A 16,361-nucleotide genomic window follows, 5' to 3' on the forward strand; every position below is an offset into this window, starting at 1 on the left:
GTGTATGTAGATTGTTCACATTGCGTTTGCTTGAAACTCGTCCGATTTGAATAACGAAAAGCTTAAATGAAAGCCGGAATTTCACTGAAGGTTCTTAAACCAAAATATATAGGATTATGTAATTATAACTGGTTAAATACATCTTAAATTGAAGTAAAAATTCTAAATGAATCAAATTATGTTTTATGGTCGAGTAATACAGTAGGTAAATATATGCCGAAGCTTGATGTGAAATCCTTGAAAACCCAAATTTAACTCCCATAAGAAATACATAGGAAGCAAATTTTGTTTACATATAAGCCAAGAGGGATTATAGATAAATATATGCCGATGATTGATGGCAAATCTGTGCGTGCATACCTTAAATTTGAGACCTCAATCATGAAAATCGGTCGGGTAGAAGAGCCAAACGAACTCGGAAAAGAAAAACCAAATTTAACTCCCATAAGAAATACGTGGGGAGCAAATTTCGTTTACGTATAAGCCGAGTGGGATTATAGATAAATATATGCCGATGCTTGATGTGAAATCTGTGCCTGCATTCCTTCAATTCGAGACCTCAAACATGAAAATCGGTCAGGTAGAAGAGCCAAACGAACTCGGAAAAGGAAACCAAATTTAACTCCCATAAGAAATACATGGGGAGCAAATTTCGGTTACGTATAAGCCGAGTGGGATTATAGATAAATATATTACAATGCTTGATGGCAAATCTGTGCGTGCATACCTTCGATTTGAGACCTTAATCATAAAATTCGGCCGGGTAGAAGAGCCTACCGAATTCGGAAAAGAAAAACCAAATTTGTTTAATATATAAGATTAGCTGTATATTTAAAACAATATAGTCTACATTTTAAATAATTTAATGTTCAGAAAGTTTTAAATTTACATATAAAGCAAAAGTTTGAAAATTGAAAGACAAAATTTGTTCTGTTTAGGACTCCCCTCCCCTTTTTTTTAAGCTTAAAAAAAATAGGAAAGAAGCTATTTTTTTTTACATGGATGTATTGCATAGGCCTACCTGTTTATAACTTTGTCATGGTATTCAAATATTTTAGAGACATTAATAATAATGTTATCCTCATGATGCTTATAATAATTTTGATTATATTAAATATTTCAATCATAGATCACCTATAGTTTTGGTTACCTAATATACCTATTTTTTCCAATAAAATTTTTTAAATTTTCTTCTGGTAAATATATGTATAACCCAGCAACCTTGTTATAAAAATCAGGGTCTACCTTGCATGAAATGGGGTAGTGGGTTTCTTTTTTTATGTTGTTTGTAATAGTACCGAGTTGCTAAATCCAAATATTCGACCTCGGCGACCTTCCGGATCACCTCCAAAAAGCTTAAAAATCGGCTGAATTTCGCACTATTTTTACGTTTGTCCGATTTTGACCCTGAAGCATCACTTTTTCCTAAAGAACAACCATAACCATTTTTAAAGTACATTGGATTACCTATAATCTTAGACCAAAATGGCTATTACAGGCCTTATAGTTTTCAAGATATGACTCAGCAAACAACGGCTAAAATTACAACGTTTTGATTTTTTTTTAGTTTGGCAAACGTTAACCGTTGCGTTAACCCTAAAGCATAACTTTCTAATTATTTTTCATTAAAACAACCATAATTATTTTAAAACTACATTAAGAGATATGCCTCTTCAAGGTTCATAAAATCTTCCCTAAATGCTTTTATTTTAAGTTTCAAGCTATTAAATTTTGTGAAGTTTTTTAAAAGAACCATAATGAAAAATAAACTAATTTATTTCATCTCAAGAACAGATAAATCAATTGTATCTATCAACATAAACACACACGTACATTGTTACAATAAATGGTTCTCGTGGATAGAACATAGGCCCGTGACGAACGGTATTTATTTAATTGTATCGCCGCGGGAGCAGGTTGGAGAACACTGAATTATAATATAATTCACTCTTATAATATAATATAATAACATTATACAGGGTGAATAAAAAGTCAAGACCCCCCCATCTAATATTTTTCCAAGTAAATATACAAAGATATCCTTTTGGGGGTCGTGCAATCTTAGCAGGAAGTTTCATTTTGTGATTTTGAAATTTTCGAGTGTTCCCCCGGAGAAGGGGGGATTTGGGGGGCAACTAAAAAATTTTAAATGTAAACCCCCTTCAAGTGACACCTCATTTTGAAGTGTTTACAAAGACTTAAATAATGGTGAAAACTAGAGGTCGCTATCTCTTCTCTATCCAAAATTGTAGCCCGTCAAATGTTGTGGAAAATCAATGATAAAATTAGTTCGTAGTTGTAATATTGGCTACCATTTTGGATAGAGAAGAGATAGCGACCTCTAGTTTTCACCATTCTTCAAGTTTGTGTAAACACTTTAAAATGAGGTGTCACTTGAAGGGGGTTTACATTTAAAATATTTTAGTTGCCCCCCAAATCCCCCCTTTTGGGGGGACACTCAAAAATTTCAAAATCACAAAATTAAACTTCCTGCTAAGATTGCACGACCCCCAAAAGGATATCTCTATATATTTACTAGGAAAAATATTAGATGGGGGGGGTCTTGACTTTTTATTCACCCTGTATATAATATAATATAATAACACTCATTATAATATAATGAGGGCGACTGCGTCTGTGATTAGATGATCCTTGTACCCTTGGACATGGACTCGTTCTGTAGGGGTATCAGTTGAAGATTGACTTGTATGACTAACTTGAGACGTTTGGATGTGTGAACTATAATTTAGTTGTTCATTCAATTGAGACAAGGGTAATGGTGAAAATCCATGTGTAAAGAAGTGCTTACATTCTTCATCCGACTGCTTCAGAACGCATAGCCTGTGAAACAGTGTAGGGGGGGGGGGGGTCAATAGTCATCTTTATATTGCCAACAGTCAGAGTATTAACATCAGAAGAAAGAGATTCTACTTTATTCTTCCTTTTGTATTTGACTTATTCATATTTTTCTCATAAAACTCTCAACATCTTTAATACTTTAATACCTTTCTTTGAAATGGCGACCATACAAGAAGTAGGTATGTACAAGAGAAGTAGGTATGTTAGGCCAAGTATGAATGGAGATGAGTGTATGATGAGTGGCGCGATCTTGTAGTCTTGTTAGTGACTAAGGCCGACATATTCCTTAGACACAGCTGTTAATTAATAGCCCATACAGCTAATGGCAACTAAGGGACCTACAGTTTATAGTGGAATCCGAACCACTTTTTTTCCTTGGTATATACGAATTGGTCTAATTATCAGGATAGTACTGCGGAGAGTCGTAGTACTCACCCGTGCGGACGTTAATCCACACCAGGAAGTATCGCATCCACAGTGCATGCCTATTAATATCCACAATTCGTGACCTCCTAGTACTACAGGACGACGCCACCCGTCCCAGTCATCGCTTCATTGCCAATATCTCTAGCCATATGACAGTTGACAGTTTCCTCCCAACAATTCCACTGCTTAAGAACATTATAACATCACTATTAGGGAGGGTGACAAAGTAACCAGTCACACAGCTTCTCTGTATTCGCTTCAACTCGAGTGACTCGTGAGGGTCTCGTTTCTACATACTACTCAGTTGTATGTGCCTTAACATTGCAGTAGGCCTACTCCTCAACCTCAGCACTTAAATTCTACAGATAAATTATATCATTCCTACTGTCCATCGGATAAGAACGGTGTCAGCTACTGTACACCACGGTCCCGAGTCAAACCTACATAGCTTTTCATTAGGCAAATGAGCACCTGCTCTATACAAATATACAACTCTAGTCTGCTCTATACAACTATCGTCATGTCCGTCCAAACACCCGTCTAGAACTACTTTTCAGAACGCTTAAATGATAGGTAATTTAATGTACTTTAAAAATGGTTATGGTTGTTCTTTAGAAAAAAGTGATGCTTCAGGGTCAAAATCGGACAAACGTAAAAATAGTGCGAAATTCAGCCGATTTTTAAGCTTTTTGGAGGTGATCCGGAAGGTCGCCGAGGTCGAAAATTTGGATTTAGCAACTCGGTACTATTACAAACAACATAAAAAAAGAAACCTACTACCCCATTTCATGCAAGGTAAAATGCTCTAGGTTACTGGGTTAATAGCCTTGTGAGTAAAAGTGGTCATGCACTTATACAAAGTAGCGCCTGTCTCTTGTCCTTAACTTAGTACTATACAGTACTAAACTGATATTGTTGATTGTCACCTCAAATATCTGTAGACATAGAACTGTACTAGGTTGAACTTCTTGCCCTTGTCCAAGTAGCGGAAGAGGCCGTAAGCCACCAACACTCCTGACATTAAGAAGAATATCTCCACTGACAGTTGGGTGTTCTCTATAGGAGCCATTTCCAACACGTCAATCATCTGCACAATACAAACATTCTAAAAATCTCCCATATCGTTCCTATATAAGGTGAGGTATAGGAAAAAGGATATTGCATTCATTTTTTGTTTGAAGCATATTATTTAGTTCATGAGTATTATATTTTACATAACAGTTCAACATGAGCTAACACAGTTTTATAGTTGAATCTTTAAACTATCTTTTTATGATTTAGGATTTTTTAAGAGATTATGGTGACTTCTTAGCCTGCTTGCACTAAGGATCCAATACGACCTCACTCTTTGTTATTCCTCGAAGAAGCCTACTATTGAAGGGGCCGAGATTATCTCAGATTGATTTCAGAGAGAATCAGACTTCTTGTGTCAGAGTCATCTAAATAGGGTTTTAGAATAAAAATATGGTGTGACAGAAAACTGGCTAAAACAAGTTTTCAGTGATTTTTAGTTTTATATTGTTTTGTAAAATTATTATTTATTGAATTTGTCAATACATGTTTGTAATTGTAACTATATCATTGCAGACCATTGTGGTAAGATTAAATTACAAGAATTGTTTGATTTTTAACAATGTGTTATTATTTTTTTATACAAACTTACAATAGTACGTTTCGCACCTAGGGCCGAAAATGAGATTTTGCCGGCTCGAGATAGTTTTTAAGTTCGAGACGAAGTCGAGAACTTAAAACGATCGAGAGCTGCAAAACCATTACGACCCGTGGTACGAACACTATTTTTCACCACACTACTACTATACACAATAATAAGTAATGCACACTGATAGTCAACTCAACTTTAATGTTATGTGAAGAAGTAATTTAAGAAATCAGCAAAAATAATAATAAACAGTTGCTAGGCAACGGTGAAAATAAATGGATCCTGATTGTGTATTTAATATGCAAGCGGTCAGCAGATTTTGCGGCCCTAGGGATGTAAAAACCTGCTCGGTCCCCAAATGACGATGACAGCTGGCATGGCCAACAAAACGTAACTTTCAGCCTCTAATTAACGTATGTAAAACAGCTAATAACATCATAGTGTGGTGAAATAGTATATTACGTTACTAGTCCTGAAAATAAGTGTTTACCGGACGAGTGTGGTCGTTCCCGTGCGAGACGAAGTCGAGTACGGGATTACCATACGAGTCCGGTACACACATTTTGGACGAGTTACGTACGATAGTTTACGCCATACTACTTAATTCGTACAAATCTTTATATATTTCCACCAACTAAAGGACTAAACATCACTAGTCATAACCTCTAAGAGAGGTTATGTTTTTGTTTATAACCAAATCATTGCCATGCAAATACAGTATAATCAGCTGATTAGTGTCCGGTAAAACTCATTGCAGAACAGTATTACGCAATGAAACCCCATTTGAATAAGCTGGCGGCAAACAGCTGTTTTCTGGACTAAATCCTTGCGTGGGAAGTTCGTCAAAATAATGTAGTGTGGCGTAATAGTATATTACGTTACTAGTCCTGAAAATAAGTGTTTACCGGACGAGTGTGGTTGTTCCCGTGCGAGACGAAGTCGAGTACGGGATTACCATACGAGTCCGGTACACACATTTTGGACGAGTTACGTACGATAGTTTACGCCATACTACTAAATCTGTACAAATCCTTATATATTTCCACCAACTAAAGGACTAAAAATCACTAAGACCAACTAAGTAGAGGTTATGTTTTTGTTTATAACCAACCACCACTGAGCTAAAATTATAACTGGAGGTAGCACTGCCATGGCAGAAGTCTGTCAAAAGCGAGTCGCTGATTTTGTTAGGTTGGTACAGCAGTAAGTTTTCTTACCATAGCAATAACATGGCTTCTTATAACTAGGTTGTATAGCAGTGAGTTTTTTTGTCATAGCAATAACATGGCTTCTTATGGACACCCACCTCACGCAAACATGGCGGCTGGCGACACGCATCTTTGACATTCAGTGCTACCTCCAGTTAGAATTATATAGCTCAGTGCCAACCACTCATTGCCACCTAAATACAGTATAATCAGCTGATTGGTGTCCGGTAAAACTCATTGCAGAACAGTAGTACGCAATGAAACCCCATTTGAATAAGCTGGCGGCAAACAGCTGTTTTCTGGACTAAATCCTTGCGTGGGAAGTTCGTCAAAATAATGTAGTGTGGCGTAAAATATTATTTGGTTGGTGTAATATTTGTGTACGCGTACTTCACGTCATATTATTCCCTCGCACAGCCATACTAACTAAAAGTATAAATGTAACTAAAAGAATAATTACTGTCGATTTTTGTTTTCTAGTTTTATGTAAAACCAATCACGCAGTAGGCCTACTGAGTAGGCTAGAGATACAACTTTATTCCAACACTCAGAAAGAGAACTTTAAAACCGGTTCACCTCCACTCATTCTGATCACTTGAGGAAATATGTACCAACTACCAATCACCAACTGGTTTACTTAATATCCAATGGAAATGCAGTTTTTAATAGACAAAAAACTACTAAAGTCCAGAATGTTACCTTACTTCGCTAAGCATGACCAAGGAAATGTCATTGGTTGTTTAACTAGAGGTAGATCGCATATTTACAGCTAAATTATATCCTGGTTTGGTGTCATTGTAAAATGAGTAGTGGTCTCATTCCATAGTCAACACAAATTTGACACAAATTTATTGTTCTTAATATGAATTTGTAATATTTAAAAACTACCTTACAGAGAAATTTTAACAAAACTATTTAGCACATTTACCTATAGCACATTGTAGGAACATTTAAGCCAGATGTTTAATAAAGATTGAGACTGATCAACATTGTTCAACCGTGTAGATTCCCTTTACATGTAGAAACCAATCTAATTTTCTGATTTTAAAATTTACTTGTTCTGCATCATATCATGTTTTGCAATATAACGTTCAATTAAGGAATCATTGGAATATCTTAATATTACAGTAACTCTTAAAACGATTTCTTATCGAATTATCTTATATCTATTGTACGGGTTGGTGTCTGCCTTTTTGACCACTTATGCCGATATTTTGTCACATTATTCAAGACCGATCATCATAGGTTCATGAGATTATTTTCGTTCATGTTTTCAATTACGGTATTGGTAAAGATTTCGCTTGTGTAATACCGTTAACTTTACAGTCAATGGTAATACTAATACAAAATAATTACAAATACAAGTGCAGAAGGGCAGAAGGGCACGTTGTCCATGAGCCGTTTCTATATTTTGTTAAATTAATAGTGGTTTACAGCAAGTGGATTAATTGTTTAATAATTTTTATGAAGAAATATGTGCATAATTTAGAAAGTCATTAATCTGCAAAATTGCAATTTATTGCAGACTTTTTAGAGATGTTACTTCGATGTATTCATTCAGCTTAGTGAAAACACAATAGAGCCTTTGAATGTTATTAAAGTAACGAAAAGGGTTGTACATGTTTACTAGCGCTACTCAGCAACAAAAATCATTTAATTTATCTCTAAAAGAAGTTTGTCAAAGTGCACCGGTAATTTACCCAAATAGTAACATAAACAAAATGCCCAAAATCAATACTGTACTACAAAAAAGTGCAGGCCAGAGCCATTTTAATGCCCTTGGATTGTGACATTTATTAATTCGGCTTCATTTCTCTTAACCAATGGATTATTCATCTGCAGAAGAAGTTCATTGTGCTCTTATCGTGTCTAATAACATCCAAACACAGAACCCTTGCCTAAAATAGTACCTACATCTTGACAGTTGTTTTTCAGAGGCCTATTACGGACCGTGGCCCACTTGGTTGGCCTTAAATGAGATTTGTGAAAATAACACTATACACTTCGACTATAAAACAAACGAGGTGTTAGCCCGTCCTACGTACGGGAATTCAGTAGACAGTTAAAACCGTGTACAATTCAGAACAGCTAGTTTACACATATAAAAACAAAGTTACTTGCAGTTTTAATGTGAAAAATCATCTTGTAAACAAATGTTGTGTGACCAAATATGTTTTTATTCCATCATAGGCCTTTACGATATGCATTTTAAATCCGATAATTTTACAATAAAACAGCAATTCTGCAATTTTTACGATGTGAAAAGCGTTGCAGTGAGATTTGCAGCCGATTCGCACAGACGCACACTGATTATAAGTAGCCTACAGTAGAGAAAGTTAATAGTTAATTGAGAAGTGTATAGACCTAGTCAACGATACCACATTCCATAGCATATCTGCCTCTTCCATAATTAATTATTATCACCACAATACAACCACTATACACAATTTCCAGTAGGTCTGAATAGAAACGACCTAAAATAAAACGATAATATCCAATAAAATTCACAGTACACATAATTTAACTTTGGTGTCCTAACATCAAAACTAATCGTCACATCTATCCTTTATATCAATTTCACTGCATTAATTGCTAAAAGAAAGCGAGGTAATAGAAACGTTTTAATAAATAAGTGTAAACAAAGAAAAGTTAAACAATAACAGTTTGTTTTGAAACAGCTGTTTGGATCAAATAACATTCATTTGAAAAAAATAACTGGTCACATGTTGAAGGAATTTAAAAAGTAAACACGCTAGTAAAGTTAGTGACGTATCTATGTTAATAATCCATACTGTTATCAGTTCTATCCTTGATAATTACCCACCCTCATTGAATAAATGTACATCGTGATTTCCCATATTAGTTAATTTAAACTACAATATATTCATTGTTGAAATAAAAGTGATATTTTCACGTTTGGTGGCGTTGATATAGGCACCCCCAAACGTAACCTCGAACACGATTTCATAAAAGAATGGTTTGTCTAATTGCAGTATCCTAGGTCAATGTTGACGTTGTGTTCAATCTATGTCATCCATTTGTTTATCTTTGTATAAAACCCGACTGAGGTTGTGGTGGTAATTTAAAATCGTGATTCCTGATTACTCTTGATCTTTTCTTTATGACACCAATATTTCCGGGCCTAATCCAAACAAAGTTAAAGCAGACAAACATTAATTGTAAAAAAAAGCTACCATGAATAATTAAAACATGTTAACATTGTTATTTTTCTAATCATTCCTTGAAAAGTGGAGCAGTAAAATAATATGCATTTATCCTTTTTTATTAAGGCTCCTGTACAGAGCCTCGATTTGTACTGTGGTTTAATTAATTTTGGTCTAAACTATTTTAAACTGTGGCCTAATTATCACTACTAATCTTACCTATTTCCTATAATCAATGACAAAATAAGAGTAAATAAAATAACCTCATAGTTCCATAGTTTATATTTAACCAGCTGTTAGTTAAAACATATTATATTGCTCTAAAACAAATCGAAGATTACAAAAATTGCTTTAAAAAATAATTTGAACATCCTAGTATTTTACTATGTATATTTGATTAATCTATCATCCTCTTACAGAAGAATTGAAGTATCAATGATTAGCATTACACATAGTATAAATAAGTCAATCCTAAGTATGTCTTTACATTTTTATCCAAATGCTGAATTTGTGACACAAAAGCTGAATGTTTACAGCTGTTATGTTAAGCAAATTATTTTATGCCAAAAGCTAGTTTAGAATCTTAGCGTCTGCTAGACTTTTTAAACATTAAAACTTAATTTCTAAAAAAACTGGGACCCTAAACTAAAATTATGGCTTCGACATTCCCTAGTTCTCAAAATTACCTTTCTTTCAACACAAAAATCATGAAAATCCGTCGAGTGGTTGATTCAGAATCGTGAAATAAAAAAAAACACTGTTTCGTTTTAATATTATAGATTTCACAAAGAGTAATTACCATTTAAGCAGTTACTGTCATGACAGAAAGGTCGTGTTCCTTTTGAACTAGATATCCGTATCCTTTCTAAGATACGTTGATTAACAACAATGCATGTAAACGTCACTATTTACATAACTATTTACAATATTTGCTTTTTGGAAATGCAGCATTGCTTTGTCATTTGCATTATTTGTTGCCAATGAAGCCGCATGACCATATGAACGAGGTCCCTCATTTCAAGAATAATAGCCAGCTTCACTACAAGTATATCCACTTTCCACTAAGTTACACCTAACATTCCGAAGATAAATTATATTGAACACTTTATGTAATTGATAAGGCTGAGACAAATGACATCTGCATGTCATGGAATCAAAGTTATGCTAAAAACAAATTATTGCTAAATTTAGAGCGTTATTCATTGGCACAGAAGTACAGTATGATGACCGACATGACGGAGGAAAATAAAATTTACACTTTAAATTGTCTTCAGAAAATGATCGAGGATGGTGAATATACAGGTTGTCCCAGGCCTGTGGCTTCTATAGCTCCAATATGAAAGCAAATAGAAACCTAATTGTAACTGGAACCCTCTATTTTGACCCCAAGGAATTCAGCTGAATTATTTTTAAACCCCAAAAAGCAGATTTTGGGGGGTGGGGTGGTTTTTGGGAAATTTTCAAATGTAAAGGGGGGTCGTGTTATAACGTCATTTTAAAGGTCTTTGAATCCTGAGTATTTTAGTGGAAAAGTTTTAATTTTTTAATCCCTATTTACAGGGTGTTCAAAAACAAACAACAAATAGACATTTGAACTACTTGCTTTTCACTGCAAAGAGGTGGAATTTCGTAGGGGCTGGAATTTTTATAACACTTTAATTGCTAAATGAGCTTTCAAAAAACTCTGGTTTCAGCCCTTTTTCTAACTTTTTACTTATGTTATGCATTTTCAAACTTTTTGAAGCTTCAAAAGCTGTTATCTAAAAAATTTCAAATATCAACATGGATTTTATTACAAACCACATTGTAGCCCTTAAAATTAGCTACAGTTCTTGCATTTAATTTTTTTTGTATCTTTATTGGGAAAAGATCTGTAGCAAAATTAGTGTACCTATTTAAATGTTTTATTAAATGGTATTCAAAGTGTTTGCTGTTGCAAATGTACGATTCTAGGTCTCGATTAAAACTAATTATGTCTAAAAAATCAAATACTACCCAGATTGTTAACCTTGGAAGATTATTAAAGGAAAGAAAACCACTGCAAATATTCTTAGTTATTTTACAATTCTATAAATCTAATAGTGATTTGAGTGAATAATTTGATTGAATCAGTATTAATAGTCCACATACTGCTGGGCTCTTTGACTTCTACAACATTTTGTTCCATGCAAACCCCAACTCTGTTCGTAGGCACGTAGTACTTCTCCACTTTAGACGCTAATGCTATTTTACTACCGCAGGTGCGTACCATTGACTTTGGATACTGCAAATAGGCACTTTATTTATGTGAATCAAATTAACCATTAACTTAGGATACTGCAAGTAGACAATTCATTTACGTGAACTAGACTTATAATTTACTTTAAATACTACAAATAGACATTCCATTTATGTGAACCAAATTGTACTGCAAGTACTGTGTCCATAAAAAACGTTTCAGGACTTTGGGAAATGAATCCTCATACTAAAAGGAAGAAAAAAGTATCAATGAAGGTACGTCCGAAAATGCATATTTACCCAGTTATCCGCCATTTGTTTTTTATACAAAAATATTTTTATCTGTGAAGTTTTTCATTCGATGATTATGAAATTTGGTAACCATGTTAACATACACAAGACCTGTTATAGAAAAATAATAAAGTTTTTCCGATGATAAATTTCAACATGGCCACCGTATGAATTTTAAAATTTAAATAACTCGAAAACGGCCAATTCTATAAAAAAATGTTAAGAATACATTTTTTGCATTTTTAATTCCCTATCAAACGATGCCAAGATCAAAAATATCGGACAAAAGATAACTAAAATAGAACGTTTTTTAGCTGTTAGACCAGGCAAAATTAAGGTTGGTTCCCCGACTAACTTTGCCTTATTTTTACAAAAAAACCGTAATATTTCATTTATCTTTTGTCCGATATTTTAATCTTGGTATCGTTTGATAGGGAATTAAAAATGCTAAATAAATTCTTGACATTTAGAATTAGCCGTTTTCGAGTTATTTAAATTATACAAATTCAAACGGCCGCCATCTTGAAATTTACAATCAAAACAACTTTATTATTTTTTCTATAATAGGTTTTGTATATGTTAACATGGTTACTTAAATTTCATAATTATCAAATGAAAAACTTCACAGATAAAAATATTTTTGTATAAAAACAAAATGGCGGATAACAGGGTAAATATGCATTTTCGGACATACCTTCACATAAACGTTTTCCTTCCTTTTAGTATGATGATTCATTTCCCAAAGTTCTTAAACGTTTTTTATGGACACCCTGTATATCTCATTAAGACAAACAAATGTAGCATTGACTTTAGTAAAGTATGGCATTAATATGCTAGTTCCGTTCAATATTGCAAGCAGACAACTGCATTGTACACCTAGTACATTTTTAAATTTTCATTTTCAACTGAGTTGTGTAGCAAATTAAGAATTTTCCTGAGGTAGTGGCTGTCACCAATCACGTTATATGGCTATAAATCTCTAATTCCAAAATTTAGTCAAAATCCTTCCGCTGGATTTCGAGATATATCTTACAGACAGACAGAGAGACAGACAGACAGACAAACAAACAGACATGGCTCGTATTAGAGTATAGGATATCTCTTAAAACCTATTTAAATTAGCCATCTGCAAAATGTGATTACACAAAACTATGCAAGTGTTGTTTCCTCCTAAATTATCAAACCTAATAGCTACACTGGAATTGCCCACTTAGCGTACTATTGATGTCACCCATGAATGTTAATTGAATATATGATGAGTATTTAGACCAATGAAGCTATAAAGATGTGGTCAACTTAATTTGGCTATCAAAATATACAGATCTTAAGTGTAATAAAAAACAAACAAAACCCTCCCGTATCATTTGGAAAACGTCGAACTTGAAAGGGGTCAAACGTTTTATGAGCTAACCTTCGCACATTCTGCTGTAATTTAGGCAATCCCATTAGCGTGTAGTAATCCTTCACACAACATACAACTGATATAACCATAATTATCCGTTAATGATCCGACAGTATAATAACTAATGAAGACTAACTACTTTAGATATACGTGCAAAATGTGTTGCCTTTCAACAACTTAGTATCTGAAGGGAGATCAAATAAATAATTCATACAACGTATTAGAAATTTAAACTGGATTGCAGGTGTATAAAATACATCTCATCTATCCTCAAAATGTAGAAGTCTGTATTGTTTTTTTAGGGAAAACAATCTATAATTTATCTGTGATGTAATAATTTGATTCACCCTTGTTTTCATGACGTTTACAAACAACTTGTAAAAGTGTTTTACTTTCTATTCTATAACTCCGAGATATTTGATTTGAGTGAAATTGAAGTAATTTGAGTAATATTGATTACAATCAATGGCGTACGGTATATAGCTTGGAGGATCACAATATACAGAGTTTTAAAATTCATAACGACGTTGGTATTTATCATGTTATATTATTAAATTAATTTCCAACGTGTCTTGTGTTTTAAGCTACACAACGTTTCTGGAGGTGGATAAACTCCTCCCGTTATCAAGTGAAAATATACTAACGCTTCATTAAACTAAATTGACCCTCAAAAGTTGGCCAGTCACAAACACTTTTTGCTGAAAAAAAACAACTATTTACAACGTATGTCCACCTTGAAAAACGTCGTGTAGTTTAAAACACAAGACACGTTGGAAAAGTCCAATTAAATAATATAACATCACAATATACACCCGTTTTCTAGTTATTTAGTTCGTCGGTGCAGAGAAACTGTTTAATCTATTTAGATTTTATTGTCGGGGTTGGATAGTTAGTACTAACCCGTTAATAGCATGTTGATTCACTGACGGATATCGACAAGATAAATTTAGAACTATATAACTTGGTCTTATCACAGTCTTATCCTATAAGTTTAAGGAACCACAATAATGTAGCTTATGTTATTTCATGTTTCTATTTTAAGTTCTTAGGAAAACATTTTTTAGGACCAGTTTCAGCACTAAGTCAATATATTGTCTAAATCCACGCCAAGATGACCTAGTGTATATTTATCATTAAATAACACCTATTCTGAGCAGTAAAAAAACTTTAAACTGACATTATTTGCTCTTTTATCGCTGCATTGTTCAATCTGTCTCAAAAGCCCCGACTGATATCACCTCTGCAATGACTCGGAAACATGATTGGTCAGATAATTGGAACATTGCGATAAGTTCTTGGCAAACACTGAAAAGACTCGAATGACTCTAATGTGAGTGTGGCAATAATGAGGAAATGATGGTGACGAATTCCTCGTTTTAAAATATCTGTTGCTTGAGTCGTGAAAATAATCTGAAAACAACGCGGCTAAATACGTGATAATTTCCTCGTTTTAAAATATCGGATGCCTACTTGATTAGCGCTATGAGGAAACAATTGAGATAACACCTGCACAATTAAAACATCTGATTTGTGAGTCGGGCCGTCGGACATCTCCGTTGGGTAACTTGGTAAGCTCCTTTGAAATCGCGCATTCAACGTAATGTCTTTCCGTAATACATTTAATTTATTATCATTGAAATTGAAAGTGACAAACTTACGGTTACAAAGATGTGAAACATGCCAAATGTTATGGTTGATGAAAGCTTTAAAAATAGTCAAAACATTAAAAACAATTTATCAGCCCCCCCTGAATTTACTTTGTAGAATAATTATAGCGGATAGGCTCACAGCCATTTCTCAATACCAATATGGGATAAACAAATCCTCAAATATAATTGATGATAAATTACTAATATATATAACACTATTTGAATAAAGAAACAAAATTTGTTATTTAATAGAGTCTGGCCCTTGTTTATCTAATTGTTCTCATAACTCTATTATCATTGGGACGCGAGCGTGTAATAATTAAAGACTGTTACGTTTCTAAAAATACAAACCTATACATTACACAGTTATTGGTTTTATCAGTAAATTTTTCAAGTAAAAATTTCACTATTTCACTACGAAATTTACTGATAAAATATATACAGATAAGGTTTAACCATGGAATAATTTACAGGGTTAAAGACAAGATAGGTTATGCTACATTATTATTTTACAGTACTAGCCGCTATACCCTGTGCCTTGCAACTGGGTCAGTATGCAAAAGAGGCAATGTTGTGTTGTCAAAATGCCTTAAAATGGTTTCAAACCCACCATTTAATAAAAAAATATCTTAATCCGAATACAAATATCAAAATGGTGGTTATTTAAATTATTTCATAAAATTGGCCATTTTTAATAATTTTAATGTAAAAAAATAAAATGGCCACCATTTCGATATTTTTATTTGGATTAAGATACATTTTTAACGTCGGTCTGTTTTACCTCAACACAAATACCAAGTTTCATATGGTCGGTTAAAAAAATGCAAAGATAAAAATATTTATGTGAAAAAAACAAGATGGTTATAAACTTCTGATTAACGAAGCGATTATGTAAAAAAATGTTTTTCTTGATTTTCTCTTTATTTTGAACCATTTTCTAGAGTTTAGTTGTTTACTTACGGGACACAATTTATATATGAATTTGAACGAATGTTGTTTTTGGCCTCTGGGGACCTCAAAACCAAAAATTAAATCGGTCCCGGCCTCCCGGGTCCAGGTCTTACCATGAGACCTACGGTAGTAGCTTATTCCTATATGAGAAATTCGCTAAAACCAATAATTCTCAATAGATAATAATAAAATTTAATTACATAGTACTAACGCTTATCAGGATAAAATGTGTAAATGTGATTTCGAACGGTCAAGCAGGTTTTGCTCACATAAAAAGGTAGATTTTCGTTTTGATTAATGGCCTGAACTGTGATAATTATCCGTTGGAGCTTGGACTAGGAAGGCCAACAGGTGCATGTAAACTGTACAGGATCAGATAAGCTCAAAATTAATAACGTTATCGCAAGCTTTTGAATTTGAGATTTCTTTGGTTCTTCCTTCTTTATCTCATTGAGTGAAGTTTTAACTTCTTCCCTGAGATCAAACATTTCTATATAAAATATTATTTGTTGAAAACTGGAGATCCTAATCACT

General features: G+C 33.6%; 1 protein-coding gene across 1 annotated transcript in view; it reads right to left on the reverse strand.

The window, feature by feature from the left end:
- The window catches only part of LOC128984156 (nose resistant to fluoxetine protein 6-like), a 69,825-nt gene that overhangs the window by 15,014 nt on the left and 38,450 nt on the right, over positions 1–16,361 (reverse strand). The window contains exon 15 of the mRNA XM_054403447.1: positions 4,212–4,372. Within this exon, the coding sequence (XP_054259422.1) occupies positions 4,212–4,372 (161 nt within the window). The remainder of the gene's footprint in view (positions 1–4,211; positions 4,373–16,361) is intronic.

Source organism: Macrosteles quadrilineatus, unplaced genomic scaffold (genome assembly GCF_028750875.1).
Source record: "Macrosteles quadrilineatus isolate MER2022 unplaced genomic scaffold, UCM_ALF_1.0 Scaffold_2__2_contigs__length_208266976, whole genome shotgun sequence".
Lineage (NCBI taxonomy): Eukaryota > Metazoa > Arthropoda > Insecta > Hemiptera > Cicadellidae > Macrosteles > Macrosteles quadrilineatus.